We start from the raw sequence: 27,026 nt of genomic DNA, 5'->3' as shown, positions 1-27,026 counted from the left end.
TGCCAACAGAGGGAATTACAAGGACACTATCACCCATCTGAAATCTACCTTCAGTTAATTCTTCATGATGCTCCCAGATTAAATTATCTTCTTGTCAAAAATCTTCAATGGATCTCTCTACTGCCTATCAGGAAAGTTTAAACTACTTGGTCTTTTTTTAAAGAAGCATTTCTTGGTAAAAGAATTGTGGGGCAAGTTGAAATGTACTCAGTGAGACTAGGAATGAGACGTGAATTCAAAGCAAAGCTATGCAATACAAAAAAATGATTTAAGAGATGGAGAAAATTTTAGACGTCAGCTAGAGCACATGTGTCAAATCAGTGACTGGGTTCCATTGGCTTGCCCCAGTGCCTCCAGAATCAGATTTGATAACTGGGGGGAAATTAACAAAATAAAAAGTTTATATGGGCAGAACATATCACTGACCTAGACCAATCCTCTACAGAAAACTAAGTGATTTGCCCTAGTTCACATACCTAGTAAAGTAGCAGAACTGAGAACCTGATTCTATATCCAACAGAGAATAGAATCTAAGTTCTAATCCAACTAAAAAGCAAATACACCTTATAACTGCTTTGTCAACACAGCTATTTATATAGTACTTAAAAGGTTTACAAAGTACTTTATAAATATATCATTTGATCCTCACAATAATCCTGGAGGAGAGATGTTATTATTATCCCCATTTTACAGATAAGGAAACTGAGACAGGCAGAAAGTGACTTCTTCAAATCACACAGCCAGTGTCTAAGGCTAGATTTTAACTTAAATCCACATCCAATGCTCTTAGCTACTGCACTGATCTAGCTAATGTTTATCTATTAAGTCCTGGCTATACAAAGAATAGCTAGTATTACATGGGATAAAGTGCCAGGGAGAGAGTCAGGAGGACCTGAGTTCAAATCTGGCCTCTGACACTTACCAGCTGGGTGACCCTGGGCAAAAGTAAGAACTCTAATTGTCAGTTTTCTCATCATGTAAAATGTGTTGTAGAAAGAAATGGCAAACCACTCCTATATCTTTGCCAAGAAAACCCCAAGTGGACTCACAAAGTCTGAAAGGACTGAAAACAATTGAATATACAGAGAACTAAAGACTCATTTATTACCCTACATTAAGATGTTTCAGGCTTCTGGAAACTCAGACAGATGGAATCCCTAAAGAAAACAGAATTTACAGGCAAAATCTACTTAACTCCAGACACATTTGAATTTCAATGAAAACAGGCTAAAGCAGAATTCTCTCAGAACAAGCTTTCCAGGTCCCCCACCCTCCAACCACCCCACCCTAAAAAAAGAAAAACATACACACCTTTTAAAAAAAAAAAAAAAGAGGTTTTGTGGCCATCATCTGTAAGTTATATGGTCAACACTAATTCACAGAAATAGATTTTACTCCGGACGAATAGCTCAAACCATCCGTCAGCTAAAACTTGAAAATGTTTTTGGAATTAGTGTACATTAACAGGCAGACACACCCTGTTTACCCTGATACACTTAAAGTACAATAACAGCTTCTTCAGCTGCTTGTAGAGCCCCAGGAAAATAACAAGGCAATATAATTGCCTTTTTCCTAAATGCCAACCATGGATAATTGAATCTAAGAGGGAAAGATCAAGAAATGAAGTACCTAAGCTTTTCTGAGCACTAGACACAGGAGCTGGCTTTGGAAGAGGTGAAGAAAATGAGGTGTTTTAAATTCAAAGGAAAATGCTAAGTCAGGTCTCTCCCTTGCCACTGAGTCAATGGAAATTGACTTGATTTGGTACCAAAAACAGCCAAATGGACAAATAAGGATGAACAATAGGCAGAATTAATACAACTAAGGATTTCACAGCCAGAAGACAAATCTGTGGCAGTCAGTTGTATAATAGATTAACTTTGAATTATATATTTAATGCTAGGGAAATGTTGGGTTTCACCATCATTATATAATGGTTGAAGTTAAAGCTTTAAAACAAGTTCTACATGTAGACATAGACTCTTAGGCAGGTACAGACATATATTGCGTATACTTGATAAAGCTGTGTTTGGTCTTACTTCCAACATAGGTCTTGCACTATCATGGATAGAGAGAATGTGTGTGACTTTATTCTTGCTCAGCTGCTCAGCATCTCTTGCATCTGTAAGCAAAAGGAAAAAAAAAGAAGAAAAGAAAGCACATTTATAATTTCTGACAATTCGTTTTAAAGCTCAAGACAGGATAAAAGTGATATTCATATGAACTTGGCTTTCTTGAAACTTCATAAATTGAAATACTCAGAATGTATTTGGTTCTAAAAAAAGAAAGGCAGCTTAAAGAACAATCTATGGTTTTATATTTTTAACAAGCTTCTAAGGATGAAACTCATTAAATGCTTGACTATCTTTAGGAAGAGAGGCAAAGTCCTCAGATGGCTTTTGTAAATTAGAGGCTGTGCTGAAATACAACCAAATGACAATTCAGATGTTTCAAAAGTTAAAACCAGGTAATTATCTTTTAATGAGAGAAACCCTAGTTAAAACCAACAACAAAACAATACCACATGGAAGGGACAAGAATCTGTCAGGCAGATTCTCCAGGTATGAGTAAATTCACATGGGAATGGGGTTTCTTCTATATCATCTATAATCACTTTAGAATAGTGGTAGAAATATAACCTCTCCAGTCTCAGAATCCCAAAAGAAATCTTTGTGAAATCATTTGTTGGCTACAGAATAATTTGCATTCTGAATCATCAAGACATCAAAATACCTCATTCTCCTTGAATCCCAGCAGCTTAGAGAAAGAGAAAAAAGAGAACTTTGTTTTTGTAGAAATCAGGGCTGCTCGGGTGCAGGAGGAACTAGTATCATCTGTCGAGTCTTAGACAAATGAGCACCCCCCAAAAAAGGAGGTAAGAATGTGAATTATCCCTGTTCCTCTCCTATCTTAGACTGAAGTCATTAGTTCAAGGTGAGAAATGATCACTAATAATCAATGATTCAGTGAGATTCAGAGCTCCTCCCTTGTCTAAAGGGATTTTAAAAGTTCAATCTCTAGAAGGATATGGCTAATAATGGGACTGGACTAGCTTTCTGGTTCAAGATCTCTCCCTAGAGGAAGTCCACAGAGCTCAATTTTTTATTTTATTTTATTAATTCTTTTAATAAATTGTCCAAGGCTAGAAGTGGTCTGGATATAATCTTTTTATATAGCCTGTCTATCCAAAGGTGATATAATATCTATCGTTCTTAGCTACTTCGTGATATCTATTCAGAGTTAATTGCCACCCCTCAAGAACAACTACTCTCTGAAGTGTATATAAACAGTAAGTCTATCACCATGACTGTCTTTGATCTAAGAGAGATGGCCAAATGACCATTATTTTATTAATAATATATTTACCTTATTAATAAAACAATTAAATTACCCAGAAATTATGATTCTCAAACCTTTTTAACAGCTCAAATCCATGTCATGGATTTTGGTACAAGATGGTGAAAGGCAGAAATTATTTTTAAAAAGGTAAAATTCAAATGATGATTTTACTTTATAATTGTCCCCACAGACCACATCTTTTTTTAAATCCAGATGCTGCCAACTGATAGAATTTCCATCACTCTTACAATTACTAATGGTTAAGGAAAGAGGTAAGTTGGAACAGCAGAATAAGGACAACTGTACATTCATCCCATACTAAAATCACATGGATTTAATTGGGGTTTCCAACACAAATGGCAGAGGCTGATACTAAATGCTATGCTTCAGACAAATGTACAACTGATGCCTTATTTTCTAGGAGCTTACCCTACTGAATGGGTGTGATACTAACAAAGATGAGCATGTAGGAAGATATGTAAACAAAGAGAAGCACTAAAATAAGCTAACAAAGTCTATAGTCACACCATAATAACTGTCTGGGCAAGCACAAGTAACTTAACTCCTCCTTGTCTTAGTCTTCTCATTTATAAAATGGGACTGGACTAGTTAAAGGAGTTAATGTAGAGTCCATGAAAAATTTTAAAGCTATAATTTCATATAATTTGTTTCCCCTGTTGTAATCCTATATATTTATATTATGCATTTAAAACTGTAATTTTGAGAAGAGGTCCACATGTTTCACTGGATTGACAACAAGGTCAATGACACAAAGAAAGGTTAAGAAGCTCTGATTTAGAGTAGCCCAATAGTTCCCTTCAACTCTAGGTTTTATGACCCTATATACAAGGATTTGTTTAATTTTGCCTAATATTTTGAACTTTAATAAATCTGCAAATTTCAAATCCACTTCTAAAACACGAAATAAAAGATGCTTTTTTTAGATTAAAAAAAAAACCTTTTCGTATCCCGATGACTACCAATACTAATCTATGCATATATGTCAATGTAACAAATACAGCATATAAAAAATAAATGAAAATAAACTAGTAGTACACATTTCTATGGGGAACCTAGTTAGCTCAGTAGATAGAGAGCTGTCCCTGGAGTCAGGAAAACCTGAATTCAAATCCAACCACACATTTACTAACTGCATCATCCTGGGTAGATCACATAACCTATTTGCCTTAATCTACTAGAAAAGGAAATGGCAAACTCCAGTTATGATTTACAGTATCATGAAGAGTCAGACATGACTGAACACCACCACCACCACCTTCACTATATTTCTATAGAATTTTAAAGTTTGCAAAATACCTCCATTTTGCAGGTGAAGAAATTAAGGCAAGTCACCCACAAACACACAACTAGCAAAGAATGTAAGAAAGAGTTAAAATCTATAACTCCTCACTTCAAATCCAGCATTGCATCTCAAAGATCTGCTGGTTGATGAGCTTAACTCTTTCCACATCATTTTTTAAAAATGTACCCTACCCTTCTCTGCCCACATCCTTATCCGTAGAGATACTATTGAGTTGATGACTGGAAGCAGCACCATGACTACCTTATTTCTCTAGGCAACAGCACTAGATAAAAGGGGATATATGTCCTTAAGAGAAGGTTCAAGGGGGCTGAGAAAGCTACCTTCAAATACTCAAAAAAATTGTACTTGTTTTGCTTGGTCCCCAAAAACCCAATTAGGAGTAGTGGGTGGGAGTTACAAAAAGAAAGTTAAGGTTAGATGACAGGAAAAACTCCTTGACAACTGAAATTAGCCAAAAGGGGAATCTAGGATCGGGATAAGGGATGGAATAGATTCTCCTCTCACTGAGGACCTTCAAGCAAAAGCCAGATAATCCACTCATTGGGTATATTGTATACTAGCTTGACCTAGCTAGCTGCCGAGATTCCTTCCTGCTCGGAAATTCTGACTGTGATTACTAAATACTTTTTTTCTCAAGAAGGTAAACCTCACATGCTTCTAATTTCTATTTACTCAGTTAAAACTCCAATTTTTTTTCTCTAGAGCTCTTTTAACCAAAAGCTGTGAGATTAAACACTTTTTATAGATCTCTAAACAGCCAGGGACTACAAATCAGCAGCAGCACATGCAGAAATTATGCATGGACCCAAAGATTTTGAGTAACTTCCCCCTTAATACAAAAACAGCAATGGGATTACCTGGACAAATTTTTGGAGAAATATACAAGTTGACTGGCATCTTCGAAATAAAGTCATTCCTCTCTGCTACCTAGTTTTGTTTTGTTTTGTTTTCCCCCTTTTTAAAATATTTTTTACTTATTTTATTTTTAATTTATGGACTAAATCAAGCATTTCTATGATAGTAGAATAAAAAAAAAGATAACTGATAAGTCAGAAAACTGAATTTACCATCATAGTCATCACTCCAACATGTGACATTGTGATAGCCAGCCCATACAACTATTTTTAAGTATGGCATCTTTTTGTTTCTGATATAGGGAAGGGCCAACAAAATGTCCTCTCTATAAAATGTAATTCAACAAATATTACACACCCACCAAGTTCCAGGCTAGCTAGAAGAGAACTTGGATTCAGATTCAAATCTGGCCTCAGAAGCTTAACTAGCTATGGGATCCTAGGTAAGTCACTTTACCCTATTTGCCTCAGTTTCCTCATCTGTAAAATGAGCTGGAGAAGGAAATGGCAAATCACTCCAGTAACTCTGCCAAGAAAATCCCAAAATGGAATTACAAAGAGTTGGACATAACTGAAAATGAATGAACAACAAGTCCCAGGCACCATGATAAGAAAAGTAAATTGTATTTATTTACCTAAAGTAGAAGGTACCGTAATACAGTGGAAAAGACCCTGAGTTCTGGAGTTAGAAGATCAAGATTCAAATCCCATTTTTTTACATTTACTCTTTCTTTGATCTGAGGCAAATCAACCACCTTAGGACTCTTCTGTAAAGTCAAAGACTACATGGCTTCTGAAGCGACTTTTAGCTCCAAGTCTAAGATCCTTGGTTCTTAGAAGTGCTTCCTTAGACAACTAGATGACATTCAATTTAGTACATATTAAGTTCTGAAAAAAATGCTAAGTCAGGGCCAAGTATATTTGGACAAATTCACAATGTGTTAAGCAGAGCTGGCTACAGGATTATCATTAAATCTACTAATTAAATTATATATAATAGACTAAAACTGTCATCTTCTTCAGTCCCCCAATCACGTTTTATAAAAAAATCACAATCTATGCACTTATTCTAACTGTAATCAGAGTTCACAACTCTATTGCAGACCTGGATATTGATAAATTTCTTTTAGGGATAAATCTGTCACATAGCTTCTTTTCTCTACGCCCCACTGGACAAATCCTCTTCTATGCTACGCTTAGGCTGCTGAAGCAGTGTTAAGCTATTTCAATAATGAACACTTCCCTTAAATTGCAGGGAACTGCAAAGCTCCTAAGATCTGTTTTCTGGGCAATACAGACAAGCCCAGCCAACAGTTCACAGAGCAGAATTCTGCTTCTTCAATGAGTACCCAGGAATTCAAGGAGTTCTCAGGAACAGGGTTCTCATCCAATCAAAACAGCTCCTAGATCTGCTGATCTAGGCACAGTTTGCCTATTCCCAGTCAGTTCTCAAACTTTAAGTAATGAGCCAAACCAATACTTCATACAAGATTCTGCTTTTTCCAACAAGCTCTCAGCAACTCTACGGTTCCCCACCAAACAAAACGACTCCTAGAGCTTGAAAGCATATTGGGCATTAAGTCTGAAGCAGTTACTCTTCTCTTCTGATCCAGTTTTTTCTTCCAAATAGCAAAAGATTTCTCTGCTTCGATCTCCATATTAGCTTTCTCTTCAGTCACTAGCAACTGTATCTTCTTCTGATCTCTAGCATCTCATTTTCTTTTGCAACTAAAACACAAACTATAACTATGGAGTACTTAAAGTTTTCTCACAGTCCCTGAATTGTTCTTTTGATTTATAGTTTCTGGAATAGATCTTTCAAAAGCCTGAAATAGTCATATGTAAATGAGGTGATGGACAACAATGCCTTGCAGCTGTTCCTGCCATAAGTAAGTATCTGTGACATTAAGGAGTATGTTTTCACCCAAAGTCTCCCTTATCAAATTGCTTTGATTTATATTCTTTACTTATGTCGGGTTTTTTTTTTTTTTTGCTCCTTTCAGGAAAGAAAATATCTATATATTAAAAAGTGATAGTATATTACAGAAGGAAAGTAAGAATTAAGTAGATTTAGCTTCTTGTTGTCATTAGTTTTCACTGTTTTATTCATGAAGTCCTATGCTTTTGATTCTTTTTTCCCCCAAACCATGATTTTTATTTTAAATCCTTTCTAACCTTAGTTTTTTTTTACTAGCTTATTCTGAATCTTAGCCTTCTTGATACTATTCTTATATAAATGTACCACATTTGGCACTCATCTTCCATTACCTGACCTTGGAAGTAGCCTCTTTTTAAAGATCTAAGTTAATTCATGAGTTCCCTAGGCATTTACACCAATTTCTCTAGATAGTTTTCCTTTTTCCTCCATGATCTTCTCCCAAAATCTCTCTAACATTTTCTATCTGAATTGCTCATAGGAACATTTTCTCTAAATATATAATGCTTCTTTCTCTCCTTCCTTTTACATATCCTGTTTCTTCTAAGCAGGTACAATATCAGTCAGTAAATATAATAATCAGGAAAGTTGTTTTTTTTTTAAATGACATTCACAGTCTCAGTAGCCATACACTTAATCACTAATTATGGGTAACAGAGAAAGTGAACTAGAAATCTTAACTTGAGTCACTAAATATGAGCTCATAGATGTCAGCAAGATTTGGTAGGGCAAACAATACATCTGGAGCACAACAATAGAAAAAAATACACCTCATTCAAAAGGAATAGACTAATTAAGAAAAGAACTAAATAACAAAAGAATTATTTGGTAAATTGAATATAAAAATTAGTCAACAGAATTTGGCAATTCTGACTGGACTGGATCCGATTTGACTGGATGTGGAGGGACAGAAGTAGGAAAGAGTCAAAGATACTTCTAAGATAATCTGTAAAAGACTGAAGCATGAAAAGTTACAATATGGCTTTTATGGAAATGTTTTGCATAGCTTCACATGTGCTTTCTCAAGTGGGGAGGGGAGAGATATAGAACTCAAAAATTTAAAAACAAATGTTAAAAACTTTTTACATGTAACTAGGGAAAATAAAGTATCAAATAATGGGGAGGGGGGAATGAACAAGTCTTGAAAAGAAAAAAAGATTATCTGTAAAAGAGAAAGAAGCAAGAACAGGTAAACTGCATGAAAATCCATAAACTTGAAGTGAAAAGCATAGTAGGAAGCATGTGGGTAAAGATCAACAGGGATAAACAGGATGATACTTGCTAAGAAAATACTATTCCAGTTAACAAAAAATTTATAAAACATCTTCCATGTTCAAAATACCATCCTTGGCACTAAAAATGCTACACATCACTATAATAGATAGCTGATGGACTGTTGAGGCAGATCAAAAGGCTGGAACAGAAACAAATATAGGGGAAAGGAAAGAGTAGAAGCATTTATATAGTGCCTGCAGTGTGCTAAGCAATTTACAAATGGCATTTTGTTTTCTACCTTTTCAAACACCATTGTGTTTTTTTCCCCTCTTTTTGATTTTAAGCTCTATGAAAGCAGGGTTATATCTTATCACCATCATCACTTCTTGCCCAGGACTGGACACACACAACAGATACTTAAATACTTGTTGAAATGACTAAATGTAAAATCAATAGGAATTGGCAACTGGTTGGGAAGGAAGAAAAGAATCAAAAACGACTGAGGTCATCTGTATAAGACAAAGAAGCAATGACAGGTAACAGGATAAATACAAAAGAATGGCAGGTACCATAAGAATAGTGTCAAGAAGAACCTAAAGCTTAACAAGAGCAAAGAATTATGATAAATGCTAAACAAAACAAAACAAACAAACAAAAAACACAAGGTTTTAGTTGAAAGCTGTGTTATGGCCAAGAAGAAAATGAGAGAAGGCAAAGAACAATTCTTTATAGTGGATGAGGAAATAATGGACAATGGGAAGCACCTTTGTTGCTTCCATAAACTTTAAACTGCCTACAATAGGGAAAAAAAAAATTGGAAATGGAATAGAGGAGACTTTCAGAAAATACCCAGTTTTCCCTATTATTTAGCCCAAGTGACTATGGTCACATTTGTGACCATAAAAGAAATTACAGATGTGACTGTTGAAATATTAGTGGTTATCTAACAAGAGAAATATCATAGAAAAGTAGCAAATTTTATCCAAGAAAGTTAATTAGTTTTATGTACAATATTGGTAAAATTCAGGGACAGAGCCAAAAAGGGATGGTTTGTAAGCACCTAGAGGGGAAAAACAAAATGAGGTGATTACTTTGAGTTTTTATGGGTTCACTAAGAAAAAGTCATGTCAAATTCTTTGACAAGACTACAAGGCTAATTCATCAAGGAGATAAATGAAGGGCATTTATTTAGCAATTATTACATGACAAGTCTAGGCTAAGCACTAGAGATACAAATAGAAAAGCAAGACAGTTTTTGCTCTCAAGACACTCATATCTAATAAGGAGAGACAATCTATATAAGAAGTTTCAGTTACAAGTCAGATGGAAACTTTAGTGGTACTTAGGGTGCAACAGCAAAGCAGATGGTAATACACCTTCTTTAATGTCATCTCCATTAATAAAAACCATATCTATTTCTGATGTTACATCATTTGACAGTGCCCAGGACTTTGGTGACAAGAGCTTTCTTTTCTGAGCCTTCAGTAACTCTGACTACTGAGGATGCAGGAACTACAGTACCTGCATAGAAAACTGCCAGGTCATATTTCTACAAGAGCTGCTTCCCTAAATGATGTCTTGGGGGTAGGACTGAAAACCAAGCTGGTGCTCTGGAGGTTGCTACTGATCTCAAGGTTCATTTGCTTACCTGCCATTCAGTGGCAGTTAGCTGACAGTTGGTGGCAAGGATATTGGGCCCCTTTTTCACAAGGGTGATTCTCCTCTCCAATGGCTTTAAGGGGTAAATGGAAGCAGGACCAGTCATAATGGAGGGCAGGTATGGGGAAGTGATATTTCTTGGGCTCAGCATCCTGGGATGTTTCCAACAGGAGGTTTGCGCCTCTCTATAATAGTTGCAGGGCTAAGCTGGACCATGACAGAATTTCTGGAGAACACTGCTATTTTCAGGGTGTGTCTTGTGTCTCCTTCAAGATGAGCTGAACATTACAGTTTTTGCACTTCTAGGAACATTTAGCAAAATCAGTTACTATATCCTCACAGAGAACACGGAGAAATAAAAATCCATCCCTGACTCTCCTAATTTCACCATTTCTTCCCACATCAGCCTTCTCACCCCAGAAAATGACCCCTATCTCCCACTGGTGAGTTTCTTTCAAAACTCCCATTTTGAGAAAGTATCCAGGTTAGCCATGCTCACTCCTTCACTCTATTCCCACCTGGATGGGCACCTTCTGTCCCCCAAACTCATTTGTAGCTCCCTTTTACTTATTGTCTTCCTCTATTAGACTATAAGCTCCTTGAGGGAAGGAACCATCTTTACTTTTACTTGTATTTGTATTTCCAGCATTTCATATAGTACTGGGCATTTAATAAATGATCTTATCTATCACTGGGTGAAGTACAAGCTCGATAAGAGTTATCAGTGTATATCATGGCTGCTAAAAACAGGTAATAATAATGCTACCTTAAAAGGCAATGTTATCTTACATTTCATTAACAGAAGAAAAGTGTCTCAAATGAGGAAGGTAATAGACCCATTTTGCCCTGTCTAGGTGGGACTACAATCTGATCATTAGATCATAATCTAATGATGAACACCACATTTTAGAAAGGACCCAGATAAACTGGACCACATCTGGGAAACAATGGCAAGTCTGGTAAGAGCCTTGAAACCACATCATCCTAAGGCTCAGATAAATGAACAGAGCATGTTTGGCTTGGAAAACATGTGGCAGGGAGGAGGTTTTGTGGGCAGGAGGAATGACACAATTGCCATCTTTTAAAATTTGAAGGACTACCACATAAAAGAAAAATTACATTTGTTCTACTTGGCCCAGGAGGGGCAAAACTGTAACCTAATTATAGGAAGGTAAATTTCAGATTGACATAAGAATTTCAATAAAATTCAAACATTTCTTAATTAACAGTTAATAATTAATGATTAGAGACCTATCCTAAGGAGGAATGAGCTTCCCTAAGAGGTATTTGGTTAATCACTTAACAGTTTCTTTGTTGGGTCACAGTTTCCTTTTATTGTTCTGCCTCAGTTTCCCTAAATTGTTCTGCCTCAGTTCCTTGAATTATTCTGCCTCAATCCCCCTGGTTGCAAACTCCCTTCCTAACCATTAGGACTGAGATGATTAGGGCTGGGAACCTTGACCATTAGCATTCCATAGAGCCATAAATTGCAGAAAAGTTACTTAGAGATATGTAAGCATATCTCTTGTTCCAGACTTTCTGTTTCTAGGTGAATACCTCCTTCTCTCCCAATTTTTCAGAATTTATGGTCCTACCCCCAACCTGTCAGAACCTAATTTATGGTCCCTTCATAGAAATTCCCACCTCACCAATGTTTGGACTCCACCCCTTGACTCTGTCTCCCCTGATCACTAGAGCCATATAAAAGTCACTGGAATCTCACGAGATACAGAATTCTTTGAGAAGAAAGTCCAATTCAGCCTGGGGGACAAATGGATTCTGCCTCCAAACAGTCTCTCCCTCTCAGAAACTCAAATAAAATATTAAAAACTCTCTAATCTCTATCTTGCCTCAGTTTCTCTGGCATTACATTCTCTCTAGAAGCCCTTAAGTAGAGGGTAAAGTATCACTTATCAGGGAGGAGATGGTCAGGATTTTGCTTTAGATGGGTATAAAGCCTGAGTTCTATAAAATCCTTCCAATCCTAAGTCTATAATTTTTAATAGGCAGTCAATTTGGGCCATATTGAGCTAGCGTCAGAAGGGAGTCGGATTATTTGCCCAGTGCCTTGGAAAATAATCATTATTCTCTATATTTCACAGAAAAGGAAATCAAGGTGAGAAAGGGAGAAGGAAGAAGAGCAACTAGCCAAATATTCTGCATAATGAAGCCACTATGAAGGGAATCATCCTAGTACCACTATCTAGACAATACTTTAATGATAGTAAAATGGAGAATATAAGAAGAATCAAACACAATTGGGAAAAAAAAAAATTGAATAACAGTCCCTAACTAGGCACAGCACCCAAGGCATAGAATAGTAGCTCAAACATGCTCCTTGAATTGAATAGGCAATAGGGGACCATTTATGAATGGAGAAATTAGATGCTAAAAGTAGGGATGCAAAAATATTAATCTGGTGGTGGTATTCAGAATACAGTAGAGACCAAAAAAAAAAGAAAAAGACTGAATCAGGAGACCATGTGAGAGGCTACTTTAGAAGTGTGGACCTTCCTCAGCAACGAGATCAACCAAATCATTTCTAATGGAGCAGTAAGGAACTGAACTAGCTATACCCAGAAAAAGAACTCTGGGAGATGACTAAAAACCATTACATTGAATTCCCAATCCCTATATTTATGTACACCTGCATTTTTGATTTCCTTCACAAGCTAATTGTACAATAATTCAGAGTCTGATTCTTTTTGTACAGCAAAATAATGTTTTGGTCATGTATACTTATTGTGTATCTAAGTTATATTTTAATATATTTAACATCTACTGGTCATCCTGCCATTTAGGGAGGGGTGGGGGTAAGAGGTGAAAAATTGGAACAAGAGGTTTGGCAATTGTTAATGCTGTAAAGTTACCCATGTATATATCCTGTAAATAAAAGGCTATTAAATTAAAAAAAAAAAAAAAAAAGTGTGGACCTGAAGTAGAAAAGGTCTGTTTAAAAAAAAAAAAAATACAAACACCTAGTGCAGAGGAAAATAGAATTCCCTACATATATAATTTATTAAGTGAGGACCCAAAGGTATGTACACAAACATCCCCCACTACCATGGCTGCTTTTTCAGAATTTCACAGCTTACTAAGTTAGCAATTCAAAAATAATTATAAATGGTATTATTTTTAACAATATGCTCTAATCACAATTAGTATCTGTCAGCTCCCTAAGCTGAGCTCCCTATGAAGCCAAATAGTTGGCACTAGGAGCGTATGGAGTAAAGAGGAGAAAGTAAATATTATGTAGGATTTTTTCCTTATAAAAATCAATTTAAAAGAAAAACCATTCCTAGCATCTGAAAGCATACAAATTAAAACAGTAGCTAAAAATGCCTAACATCAGTGACTGTGCCACCCCTTAACCAGGTTATATTTGGCTTTCCCATGTGGGAAGAGGATGTGCTAGCAGGCGTGTGTGGAAAAAGGCCATTTTGCTTTAGTCTGGTACCTGTAGCAACATGGTCTTTATCAAGTTTCTTAATCTAGTCCACCCATTACTCACATCACTTCTGGTTCTAAAGAACTTCATGCGTATAATGACCAGGATATCCTACCAAGGAAACTGATAATTGAATACTGATCTACCAATTCATGACAAGGATTGCCATGAAGATACGATAAAATAATCCACATCAAGTACTTTGACCACCTTAAAGCACTATTTAAATGCTAGCTAATATTACAAAAGTTCAATTGAAAGAGATTAAGGGGAAATAACTGGTGTGAAAAAAAATAAATGTAATATTATTGTTATTATAATTACAAAACTGGGACAGCTGGGTGACACAGTGGCTAGACTAAGACTCATCTTCTAGAGTTCACATCAGCCTCAGACAATTATTAGCTGTGTGACCTAGGTAAGTCACTTAACCCTGTTTGCCTCAGTCTCATCTATAAAATGAACTGGAGAAAGAAATGGAAATTTCCAGTATCTTTATGGGGAAAACCCCAAATGGGGTCATAAAAATTCAGGATAAGACTGAACAATAACAATAAATTACAAAAATTTACTTGAAAGGGAGTAAAGAAAAATTTCTAAAAAGAAATAACACGATGAAGGAAAAAGGCAATAGTAAGTCTACCAGAGGAGTCCTTGTCATGGATTTAAGAAATTGTCAAGAATTTAGGCTATTTTATAATTTCAGTAACAAAAGAAAGAGGTAACAAACATTCCACTAGATCCTTTCTAATCAGGGTGTTTTGGTTATGTATACGTGTATCCCAAGTGTTTTATCTATGTATGCACTGATTGCCCAACAGGCTATAATTTGCTCTTAGAAGTCAAGGAAGACCTCACTTTGGATCCTCAGAGACTGAAACAATGCTTGGAATATTATAAGCATATAATAAATGCTTGTTGATTGACTAAGGTAGCAGATAAGAGTATGCAGATAAGAGAATATAAAATAAATCCTCAATCAGAGATGGAATCAAAACCAATTTTTCTCCTCTAGAGTGAAAATAAACATCTAGGAATTTGCATCAAAGTAGAGAAGGGATTCTTAACTGAGTCTCTGTGAACTTTTTCTTTTTAAAAAAGTAGTTTGATAACTGTATTTCAACATTAATTGGTTTCCTTGGGGATCTCATTTAATGCATTTAAAAACATTTCTTCCATCTGTGAAAGTTGCCTCCAAACCCAGATAAGGATGTTTAAAATATTCTTTTAGATCAGATACTCACCTTTAAAATTGCCAATGTAGAGGCCAGGCAGGATCTAGGGGAAAGAGAAACACACAAAAATGTAAATACTAGGACAAAGGGTGGCAAATTCATTTGCACTGAGGAAAGGGCAGAGTAGAGAAGCAGTGTGGGGTCCATTCAGAGTCTAGTTGGGCTCCTCTAGCTTCAGCAAGTCCAAAAGACACTATTTTAATAACAACATGTTGTAAGGAATTTATAATCTAATTCTCAGACCCATTAGAAATCCACTCTAAGGGCTTTATGAAAGGTCAAATGTCATTGTCAAATTCATGAGAGCTAAGGTCAGGGAAAGGGTTCCACTCTTTCCCAATTTCTTCTCTCTAGGCGATCCACTGACCATTTTCCAAGCAAAGACTTTGCACTTGGGAGGCAGTTCCTACTACTTCCCCTGACCTCCTCCTCTGTGTTCCCATTTGTAAAATAAGAGTTAATACAGATAACTACTCTAAGGTCCATTTCAGTTTTAAATCTGTAATCCAATGGCAAAGAAAAACTCAGAGCAACCAGAAGAATGCATCTGTATTGAATATGGCACTGGAATGAGGAGTCAATATTTAGACTTTGGTACCAAACTTGTAACCAGTGTAAAGAGATCTGATGAAGTAACTTGACCTTTCTGACAATCACTTTCTCCTTTATAAAAACAAAAAAACTTGACTTAGATTATAGATTTTTAACTTTTTTATGTCATGGATCTCTTTAACAGTCTGGTAAGTCTATTGTTGTCAATATTCATTTTTATGAATTAAGTTAGATGAGAGTAAAAATAAAGATGTATTGTTTTTTTTTTTTTCCCTCTCATCCAAATTCATGGATTTCCTAACACTTATTCATGGACTCCAGGTTAAGAAATCCTATACCAGAATACTGTTAGGATGCCTTCAAGGTCTTACATCCTATGACTCTAATCACAGGAATTAGATGATATGGGGACAAATGCCCTTTTCCTGGACCTTCTCATCAAGGTGATGGGAGGCAGGTGTTAACAAGAGTCCTTCAAAATTACTACTACTAACCAAACTTTCTTGGTTTTTCTTTTCTGCCCATCCTGCCATCTTAAATTCCCCAAATCCTTTTTCACTCAATTTTCTTGAATCTGTAAATTCAGATGAGCCCTAAAAAGATAAAATGGAACTTCATATAAAAAGTCAAGGGCTTTCCTCCACTCTTCCAAAAATCAGATTGCAGATAAAATAGAGATTCTAAAGGCATTCATGGCATGTATTGTACACACACACATACACACACTCCTTTCACATCCAAGGAGCTTTCTGATATGCCAGAATACCTCACCAGCATTCTCAAATCCATATATGTCCAAGAGTTTGGGATATCTAAAAATATGTCAGCTCCAATGTATGGTGATTTTTTTTAAGTGCATACCAAACATGCCATCATTAATGACATTTCCCTCCTGACATCCTAGCAACACCCTCTTGTCAGCACAAAAGCAGCACGTACTCTTTCAGATATTACTTGTTCCAAGGGAAAACTGCCATTTATTCTATTCCAGTCCAATCAATTGAAACCTGTGTCCTGGTTTTTCTTGTATTTCCTGATGATATAAAGATGGACCCTGCCTCAAGTGTACCATGCAGATATTTACTACTGGGACAACAAAGTTACCTACTCAAGTTTTATCAAACACATAGGAAGATGCCCACTTTCCTAAATTATTTCATATTATTTTCTATCACACAACCTGGGTTCAAATTCTGACTGGCATTCCTTACAAGTTTAACCCTATCAGTTGGGGCTCAATTGGCCTCAATTTCCCCATCTGTATGGGGAAATCTTATGATCCTATGATAGCTATTTGGGCCAGGGTTGAACACTAGATTTGGAATCAGAAAAAGTCTAGTTCAAATCCTCCCTCAGACACTTAGCAGTATGATCCCTATCAAGTCATCTCATGTCTCAACATTAGTTTTCTCCTCTGGAAAAAAAGAAGTTAGACTTGCTGAGTTTTTAACATCCCTACTAGCTCTATATTTCTGATCCCATTTCCCCAAATCTGCCTTTCATACCTGGAGAATCCTCCCTTCTCACCTCAACAAATAACCCTAGCCTCTGTGACCAATGAAAAACTTGGGGTAAAGTTGAATAATTAACCTAATAACCAATTAACTGATGGCTGGTGGTTTCTTCCAGTAATCAAAGACAAAGACATGAAGAGACTGGAAAGCTAAATATGCTGTTAAGAGAAAGGGGTGCCCCAGCAGGTGAAAATCAACCTTGATTAGTGAATAAGGGGGTGAGCTAATGTCTTTAGTTCCTCCAGCTGAGAGTCTTGATGACCAGGCTCAGACACCTTCAATAATAAGGGCAATGGAATCTATCACTACATAGACCAGACCACTCTCACTAGTTTTTTTCCAGTTATCCAAAAGTCAATGGGGGAGTGCAAGAACAAGAGCTTATTCCCTCAAGGCAAGAATTCCCCTAAAATAGGTTCTGTTTACACTTCAAATAGAAGTAAGATCTCCTAGTTGAGTGGGATCCTGCCCAACACAGAGAAGCATATAACCCAGTCCAAGAATTAAGGCAAATCTCTATCAGCCAAGACCTTTAGAGACTGGTGATTGACTTACATGGGCTGATCAGTGCATGTGGAAATAAAAAGCTTAGTTTCTAATTTAAAATAGGTTATTAATATGATAGAGAATAAACATCTCTCACCTCCTTTAAGACAGTTCAGGTGCCACTTCATATGGGAATATTTCTATTCCCACTGATCCCTTTTCCTCATCCCAGTTTCCAAATCTAGCTCCGAAGATACTGTCCATAGCCACCCTCTCTAGCTAAAGCCCCCAGTCCTAGAGTTTCTGCCCTTACTTCTGCAGATGACTCCCTTGGTAATTTGTTTACCCCCCTTTAATTCAATTCCTCCTCCTACTAGATTTACAAACTCCCAGAAGATCCAAGTTGCCCACTATGAATGATGGTTTGCACATAGTAGCTAATGAATAAATATCTGTGGGACAAACAAATGTGGGAACAAATATGAGAGGAAAATAGCAGATACAAGAGGACTCTGAGGGGCTGATGGCTAGAAGTAGAATGGACCTTCTTTCCTACTTCATTTTATGAGCATCCATAATGAAGTCACTAACTAAAGCTACAAAAGAAGAGAGACAGGTGCTAAAAGCCAACTAGGGATCCTGAAAACAGCAAATCAGAGTTGGAGAACTGAGAAAGAGGAAAAGAGAAATGAGCATCTCAAATGCAATGTGAAGACATTTCTTAGTGTAAGCCATCAGAAGATGAAGTTATGCTACTAAAACATGTGTACGAACAATAAGGCGAAATTATCCCAATGTTAAACTGGGAAATCAAAGCAGACTTTCAAAAGCTGGAGATGGACTTATGAATACCAAATAGCCCATCCAATATTCAGGCCATGGCTTCCTTACTTTTGTATATAACAAGATATTAAGTTATTTAGAATGATGGAAAGATCAATAACTCTGGAGACAGAACACTTGGGATCTTACAAGTAACTTATCCTTCCAAAGCCTCAGATTCCTAATCTGTAGAATGAAGTAAATGGACTAAATGGCTTGTAAGATCTCTTCCAACTCTAAAGCTTATGATTAAAAGACAAGAAGGCAGTCAGCAGCAGATACCTTTTAAAATGTATATTTTCAGGAAAAGTGAGAAAACCACCACACCACTACTTAGTCAACAGCTCCACATTGAGAGGCATTGTGAAAGTGCACTGGACTTGGAATCAAAAAAAACCCCAACCAGAAAATTAACCTAGGATTTCAGTTTCCCTGTCTGTAAAATGGGGTTTGGAATAACGGTATTCTAAAAGTTCCCTTTTAGCTATAAATCTTATGATCCTATATGATTAAAGGCCCGCAAAAAATAAAATAAAAATCTCATTATAGGACAATCTCAGATGTTAGTCAGACAAGTAAACACAAGTAGCCTTACCAAAAGAAAATGAAGAGAAGAAAAGTGTCTCACAAGAAAAATAGCTTATACTGAATGACTATGAGAAGGATGAAAATCTTGAAGCAGTAGCTAGTGAATAGCATTTTAAGTGAAAAAAGGATAGATCCCAAAACTAAGCATAGGCACCTCAAGAATTCTTCTGTGACTGTGGCAGGAATAAACAACAAAACTTTAAGAGTGGTTGAGACAAAACCCAGCCTAATGCTACCCCATAAACAAAAGGAGAAGCTATACCAGTCAGAAAGAAACAAAGTGTTCTGGTCTGTATTACAGAATTGTTAATGGATAAACAATAAAGGCACTCACCTTCCAAGAGAAAGGAAGTGCTTATTAGTAGTTTGAGATCTTCCTAATGATTCTTCCTAAAAATAAAACCACCCAATTCCTGAGCAATCAGTGCCTTCCACTCTTGGAGATCATATACTATGCTATAGGAGTATATGGCATGAACTAGGATGGACAAAGTTGACCCAGTGCTTCAAAAGGAAGAAATGCATGGGGGTCTAACATTTAAAAAAAAAAAAAAAAATTCCTACCTTTTAATTTGTACTTGATATTTGTATCATTAATTGTATCTGAAGCAGATACATCTACCCACAATTCTCAATTCAACTTTGAGTGTCTGGGATACTAGGTCTAATAACATATCCAAACAGGCACAAGTTACAAAATATCTCAATAAACAAGACTGGGAACCAGAAAGACTGGATTTCCTTCCTCAAAGTCAACAGGCACTGTAAGACTTCCTTTGAGTCCAAGTCATCATGTATAAAAGCAGGAAGAAGATTTAGTTGTCTTCCCAAAGAATTATAAGTTACAGATGGTTACTTGATGCCACTGGGCCAACAGGTTTGCACTTATACAGGAAAGGGTCTCAAAGCTGATGCATGAAAAATTTTAATGTTATATTTTCTCCCCTCCATATTAAAAAAATAAAAAAAAAAAGCTTTTAAAGGAAAGGATGGAAGAGAAAGGAACTAAAAATTCCAAACTGAAAAAGTAAAGAGGAAACTTACCACCAGCTAATTAGTCTAATGCATTCATCTGACTGGTGGCTGGGGAGAAAAGGGGAATGGAATGGGAATAAGCAATTATATAGCACCTATTGTGTTCTAGGCTAGGCACAATGCTAACTAAGCATTTTTACAAAAGTTATCTTATGTGTTGCTATTCCTTCCTTCTGGAAAATGCCAAGGTGGTCTGGGAGGTCATATCATGACCTACAAATACAAATAAATTGGATTTAAATGAGATTGGGTTGTACAAAGTCACCAGCCTCACTCTCTCTTCCAGAGCCATCAGGGTCCAATGGCAAGATATAGAACAAGCCTGGAGATGGTCCCATATGCAATGAAAGTCCTTGACCTTTCTAAGGTTAAGATCTTTAACAGGTCTTAATTTTTATACCTTTGTACCACCCAAAGCAACATAAATTTGTTGACTGAATGACTGCTGAAACCTCCCAAGATAGATTTCTTTCTTAAAGACCACACCTTAAACCCAAATCACACCTGCTCTCAAGGATTGGTCTACAAAAGGTCCAAAGGCAAGCTCCAGTGGATCAAGGTTTGGGCCTCTGATTAGACTGTGAACAAATATAAATAGCAATTGTTTGTTTTGGCCAAAAAACCTGAGGTCTCCCTGTCCCAGATTGGATTTTATTTTATTTTTTTGAACTAGGCCATTCTTTGCCTAAATCTTACCTAGCCAAGGATCACCTAGTAGAAGGTTAAACGTGAACTTACATTTTCCTGTCTCCAAACTCAGTGCTCCACCACCAAGTGAAGCTACCTCTAGTAGGCAACAGACCTAGGACTCAAACTCAGGTCGTCCCACTACAAAGCCATCATTCTTTCCATTGTACCACAAGACCTCCCACAGGTACAGACACCTCTCCTACATGAGGCCACATAGATACAGCATCATGAAAGTTATGAGGCATTTGGGAACAAGAGGAGCATGTTTTTTTCCCTTCCTGTGTCTTTCTATAATTCATAAATATCTTTGATTTTATCTACAACAAGAAAATCTTGAAACTTATAAAGAATGTTGATAGTAGGAATGGCAGCAACAGCAACAACAGCAATAATAAAGATAACAGCTGTTAGCATTTAATAACACTTTAAGATTTGCAAAGCACTTTCTACAAACATCTCACTTTTTCTTTAAAACAACTTTGGAAGAGATGCTATTATTATACCTAATTTACAGCTGAGGAAATGGAGGCAGAGAGAGGTTAAATAATTTACTCAACATTGCACAATTACTAAGTATCTGATCCCAGAGAAGAACTCAAATTTTCTTGATTACTGGACTGGGCACTGCAGCATCCAGAAAAGATTTCTTATACTCCTCTATCACTACTTTTTAGCTAAAGCTTATCTTTCTAAGGATGACAGAATCATTCCACGTGTGGACAAAAGAAAATATCCTAGTATAACACATGAAAGATACTACAACCATAATCACTTGTAAATCAGATTGTAACACAACCTCATATACAATAGGTACTTAATAAATGCTTGTTGGATTAATCTTATACAAATAAACAATTTTGAAAAATAAAAAAATGAGAAGAACGAGAAGGATAACTTAAACAATAAAAATACTGTAAAGACAAACAGCAATGAAACAACTGTAAACCTTTGTTTACAAATGTAAACTTTGAAATAACTGTAAATTATGATCAATGCAACAAGAGGTCATGATTATGAAGAATTAATGAAACTGAGCAACATTACGGAGCATAAGCTTCTCGTTCTTGTCCTGAAGGAAGCACCACTCTACCCTGATATACTGAAAAGGACACTAAGCCTGTGTTTCTGCCATTCATCAACTGTCCTTTACTTCATCTGCAAAATGGGGATAAAAATAACTATCTACCTCACAGATTGTCTCAAGATATATATCTTTAAAAGTTGTGAATTTGGAAGGGAAAGGAGATTAAAATCCAAGGTCACCCACGGAAATTGGGAAAGTAAAGAGGAACCTTTACCAGTTAACTAGTCTAATGAATTCATGTGATAGGTGAAGGAATTAAGCCACTGTGAGTTTAAGCCACCCCACTCATATGTGGATGTTCAGAGATTGAAGGGGCCAATGGATTATTATAGTTTTAGAGCCAGATTTGGATTTAATTTCAGAAGTCCATCTGACTTTAAAGTTAAATTCTCTCACTTTATAGTTAGACACTAAGACCCAGATGGGCAAAGTTGACTTGCTCAAAATCACAAATACTGATAGAGCCAGGATTAGAATCCAAGTCCAGCACACCTTTAACTTTCATCACATTCTTATCAGATTTTTCCAAGACATCACAAAGTATTTCATTTACTTGTAATACAAATTTTAAATAAACTGAATATTCAGCAAGTATATACCTCTGACAAGATCAACATTAAACAACTAGGTGGGCCAGGGGATGTAGTGTTAGAGTCTAAAAGATCCAAGTTCAAATCTTGCTGCTTAATGACAACTGTGTGATCCAAGGCATTTAACACCTACCTTCTCTGCTTCCCCTCTTTAATGGGCTGAGGTTTGAGTTGATGCACTGAGGTCCCAAGTACGTGAGGCTAAATAGTAATTGGGCTATACTCTACTAATATACATGATTGGATAAAGAATGGTCCCTGCCCACTCTCTGTGCAAGTCCTGATGTGTTGTAGAGGAAATGACGATTTTGGTGGGTGGAGGCAGAAGGAGACTGGAAGAGAAGCTGGGGGAGATTGGGCCTGGGTTCGATACTCCTAGCTGCTGGTCGTGTGGCTGCTGGTCTAGCTAGCTTCTCGACTCAGCTACGCACATTGCTGTTGCTGATTCTCTTCCACCTTCGATCCTTCTTCACTAAAAATAAAGATAGACGATTTTCCCCTAACCTGAATTCCTGACTCAGACTGATTTTAAAATACGCGATCTTTACACCCCTCCTTCCTTCTCTGCCTCCTCACCCTTTCTCTTGTGACAATCAAATGAGATAACAGGTGTAAGTATTGTATAAATGATGACTATTATTATTATTACCAAAATGCTTCCTGATAGTTGTCTATTAATTTCTAGTCTGTATGAGAACTTGAAAACATTATCTTCATAGCATTCAATCAGACAATGCATTGTCTTCATTTTCTGTCTACACAGTCTCTTCGTAACTTCATCATATCCCATGGTTAATTATCATTTCTAGCTACATATCTATCTCTGAGTTCCAAATCTGGGTCTCCAGAGCGAGTCTCTCTTGATCATCAATTGTTTATTGGCCATTTCAAACAAGATGTCACATGGGCACCTCAAACTCAACATGTCCTAAACAGAACTCATTTATGTCTCACCAAACCCATAACTCTTCCAAACTTCCTTCTGTAGAGGGCATCACCACTATTCTCGTCACTGAAGTTCACTATCTCAAAGTCATTTTCAATTCTTCACACACACTCAAATTTAATCAACTGCCAAATCTTGTTCATTCTACCTCCACAAAATCTCTTCATCCATCATTCCCTTCTCCCTGCTCGTCTGAGACCCATTTCATCTCTCATTTACAGAGTATTACAACAGTCTTCTAAAATGATCCTTGCTCTAGCTTCTCCTTTCTACAAACCATTCTCCACAATGCTGCCAAACTGCATTAAAAAAGTACAGATCTAACCAACCAAGTCACTGTTTGTCAGGGAGTCAGGAGGTAAGAGTTTTGATCCCATTTCTAGCAATAACTTGGTCCATGGCTTTGATCAAATCACTGTCTATGTTTACAAATTGCAAGTGGCTGTGAAATTAGCATGAATTTAGCAATTGTGAATTAGCAATAAGGATGAAATTAGCAATAAGAATAACACACTTGGAAAAAGTTTTGGAAGAAATGGGCAAATTTAAAAAAAAGACACTTGTTCATAAAAACTAAAACTATGAACTTGTAGAATTCCTGATCATTTTCATCTGTATACATATTTAATGCATAAAAAACAGTTCTATCAATTAAATATTCAGAGGTAACAATTCAATTAAGAAACATTTTAAAGGCGAACCCAGTTAACTAGATTATAATTGCTATTAATTCAAAGCTTGATCTATCTCACGAATTGGTAACAGACATTTTTTACAGCCGAGAATCAAAGAAGTAAAGGACATAATAATAAAAGTAATATCTCCATATTTAGAAATTATTTCTCTCATTCAAACATGTTCTGGAGAGTAAAAAAAAAAAAAAAAAAAAAAGTTGTTATAAAGACCCAGCCAGTAGTGTTGAAAGAATGCTGAACTTGGAATAGTAACACCCGTTTTCAAATCCCAATTCTGCTAAATCCGAGCCTCAGTTTCTCTATTTTTAAAATAAGAGAATCGTAATAGATGACCTTTAAGGTCCTTCCAGATATGTGATCCTCCGAACTAAAACCAGGGTGGTGACACCCTGACCCAAATTTGTGTACAAAATGATTCCTTTCCACACTACTTTTCAATAGTTCATTTGGAAACTATTAGTTTGGAAAGTTTAAAAATTTACACAATTTATGTTATTCGTCATTCTATGCATTTTTTTTCCCTCTCATTCTATTATCCCCCATCTATATTTTTTCCTCTCCACTATTTGGTATTTCCACTGGTGGCATTCATGGGCCATTTTTTACAGCCCATGATGCTGGCCCGAGTTAAAAGATGCAGAATCTATGCCAACAATTTCCACTTAGTCCGACTATTTGAAAAAGGGAATGAATGCACTGGTCCGGGGAATGTGACACTAACTGAAAAGGGTCATTTCCTTTCAAGGGATCTCTGGCTAGCAGTTCAATACAATTCTCCTAAGAAGTAAAAGCAGAGCCTGGATTCTTCCTGAGAACGTCAAAGGAACAGCCTGGGCCACGGGAGTTAACAGCCGCCTAGGGGTGGGGCAAGGGGAAACTGGACAAGCCCAGGGTGGGGCTGACAGCAGGGAGACAAAGCACCGGGCAGGAGAAAAATGAGTCTTATTTAGGCAAAAGCAGTAAGGCGCAGATTTTCTAAACCCGGTCATTCAGCCTGGGGTGGGGGAGGTGGGGATGGGGAATGGGGTAGACAACAGGTTTCCCCCAAGGAGAAGAAGGCGAGCACAAACAGTGCCAAAAGCTGACTCTAAATTCGATTCCTCCTCGACAGACAGCTGTCTTTAAGAAGGGTTCTACACTCCACCAACCTGATGGAGAGTTGTCCCATGCAACTTCTAAACGCACATGGGGGGGAAAGACCATAGAGGAGAGGAGGGTGGGGAGGTATCCAAAGAGATAAAGGAAATTACAGCAGAGAAGACGCCCAGAAGGACCCACGAGATGGGTGGGCGACATTTAAAGAGTCTCAGAAAGGAGGGAAGGGAATAAGAAACCGCAAGGTTCTCAGCTGCACCGTGCTCCCGCTGGGGACAGGTCGGAACCATGTTCTTGCCTAGCAAATGTAAATAGCTTTTAAAAGGGCACGGTGGTTGGAGAGAACAAGTGGTGCTCAGCCGCAGACGGCATCCAGCGAGCAGGGAAAATGCCTGGGGGCTGTGTGCCGGGAAGCCTTCCCAAAAGGGAGGGCGGGGGATTTTCAAGTTTTGACCTCTATCCGCACCCCCTTCCCCCAATAAAAAAAAAAAAAAATTGCAGAAGCATTCATCTCATCCTAGGTCCGTTCCTCACCGTTTGCATCATCCATGTCCCTGCCCCAACCAGATATTAAAAAAATAATAATAACTGCAGCCAGTGTTAAAAATGACAACATATTTCTGAACGGAGATGCAAAGCATGCTTCTCTACCCCCCTTTACGCCTCCCCCCGCCCCCCCGAGAGTTGGTTAAGCACAATTAAAGAAGGGTAGCAGGATGGGGAGTGAAACCAGGGGGAAGGGGCTAAGAATCAAGGTTTCCTACACCTTTCCCGGTCGTCGATCCTAGAGGTGAGATGAGCAGGCAAACAAGCAAGCACAAACAAACAGAAACATACATTACCTTGTTCATCCCATTCCCCATGGTGGCTATAAGCGAAATGAACTTTAGCACCCCTGGAAATGTGGCTGCAGGATCGCTAATTGCATGTTACAACAGGAGGAGGAGAAGCAGGAAAGGGAGGAGGCACTAGGAAGGAATGGATTACACGCGAGATAAATAACAATAATTAATGATAGAGAGGGAGATTTTCTATACTTTTCTTTTTTTTTCTTTTTTTTTTTTTTTTCCTTTTTTTGGTTTTCTCCCGGCGCCAGAAGATCGGGCGCCTAGGGACTTCCCGAGCCCGAGACCAACTGAAGTAAAAGGATTCTTTTGCCAGGAAATGGGTTCTAAGCTTGGCCCTTCTCCGCCCCCACGTGTGAGTCAAGTAAAAGCTCCTCTTAACCCTTCCGCGGCCCTCGCCGCACCCCTCCCCGGCACGACTCTCGCTTCCTTCCACGGGATTTGTAGTCTCACCCTTGGAGGGGAGGCAGGCTCGGCCCCGGGTTGGAGAACTACAACTTCCGATGTGCAGCTCGCGGAGAATGGGAGCGGGGGGAGGGAAGCGGAGGAGAAGAGGCAGTGACAGTCACTCTGCCTGAAGCGTGCAGGCTCCGCCGCAGCCGCGGTCGGACTGCTTGGGCTGCTGCTGCTGCTGCTACGCTTTCATTCCTGGAAGGATGTATGAAGCTCGGGTTTGGTGGGTGGCAGAAACCAGCGCTGTGTCTGGTGATCTGCAGACAGGGTGGCTAAAATAAGGTTACAAGGTGATATGTCTAAGTCTGCTTCTAAGTAAAATTTGGGACTTTTTTTCTCTCTAGCGCGTCTGAAACACAGGGAGGTCTATTACCAGAAATTGCTGCTCTGACTTTAATGCCTGAATGAGCATGGTGCTAATCAGAACTCCGGGGCTAACCTGCTTGGGTTTTTTTTTTTTTGGTATTGTCCCTACTGGGACTTCGGACATCCCCTGCACTGTACCCCTTTGTGATAGATGAATTAGGTTAGGTGGGGATCCAGTGTTCCCCACATTCATTTTATGGCTTTGCGGCATTTCCATTCAAGAAACATTTCCCTCCTTTTTAAAGTTATTTTTTT

The 27,026-nt window shown here is 37.6% G+C and overlaps 1 protein-coding gene across 5 annotated transcripts in view; it reads right to left on the bottom strand.

The window, feature by feature from the left end:
• DUSP22 (dual specificity phosphatase 22) overlaps positions 1-26,384 on the bottom strand; it is a 73,002-nt gene extending 46,618 nt beyond the window's left edge. For 2 of the 5 annotated variants that reach the window (XM_031946939.1, XM_012541678.3), the window contains exons 1-3: positions 25,950-26,380; positions 15,020-15,053; positions 2,040-2,122 (exon numbers count right to left, since the gene is read on the bottom strand). In XM_031946939.1, coding sequence (XP_031802799.1) covers positions 2,040-2,122; positions 15,020-15,053; positions 25,950-25,970 — 138 coding nt within the window. In that variant the 5' untranslated portion in view covers positions 25,971-26,380. Of the gene's footprint in view, positions 1-2,039; positions 2,123-15,019; positions 15,054-25,949 lie in introns of all 5 variants that reach the window. The other 3 variants (XM_031946941.1, XM_023496371.2, XM_012541677.3) reach the window with 3 other exon arrangements.
• Positions 26,385-27,026: the final 642 nt, after the last annotated feature.

This window comes from Sarcophilus harrisii, chromosome 1 (genome assembly GCF_902635505.1).
Source record: "Sarcophilus harrisii chromosome 1, mSarHar1.11, whole genome shotgun sequence".
Lineage (NCBI taxonomy): Eukaryota > Metazoa > Chordata > Mammalia > Dasyuromorphia > Dasyuridae > Sarcophilus > Sarcophilus harrisii.
This window is presented reverse-complemented; position numbering and strand designations above follow the sequence as displayed.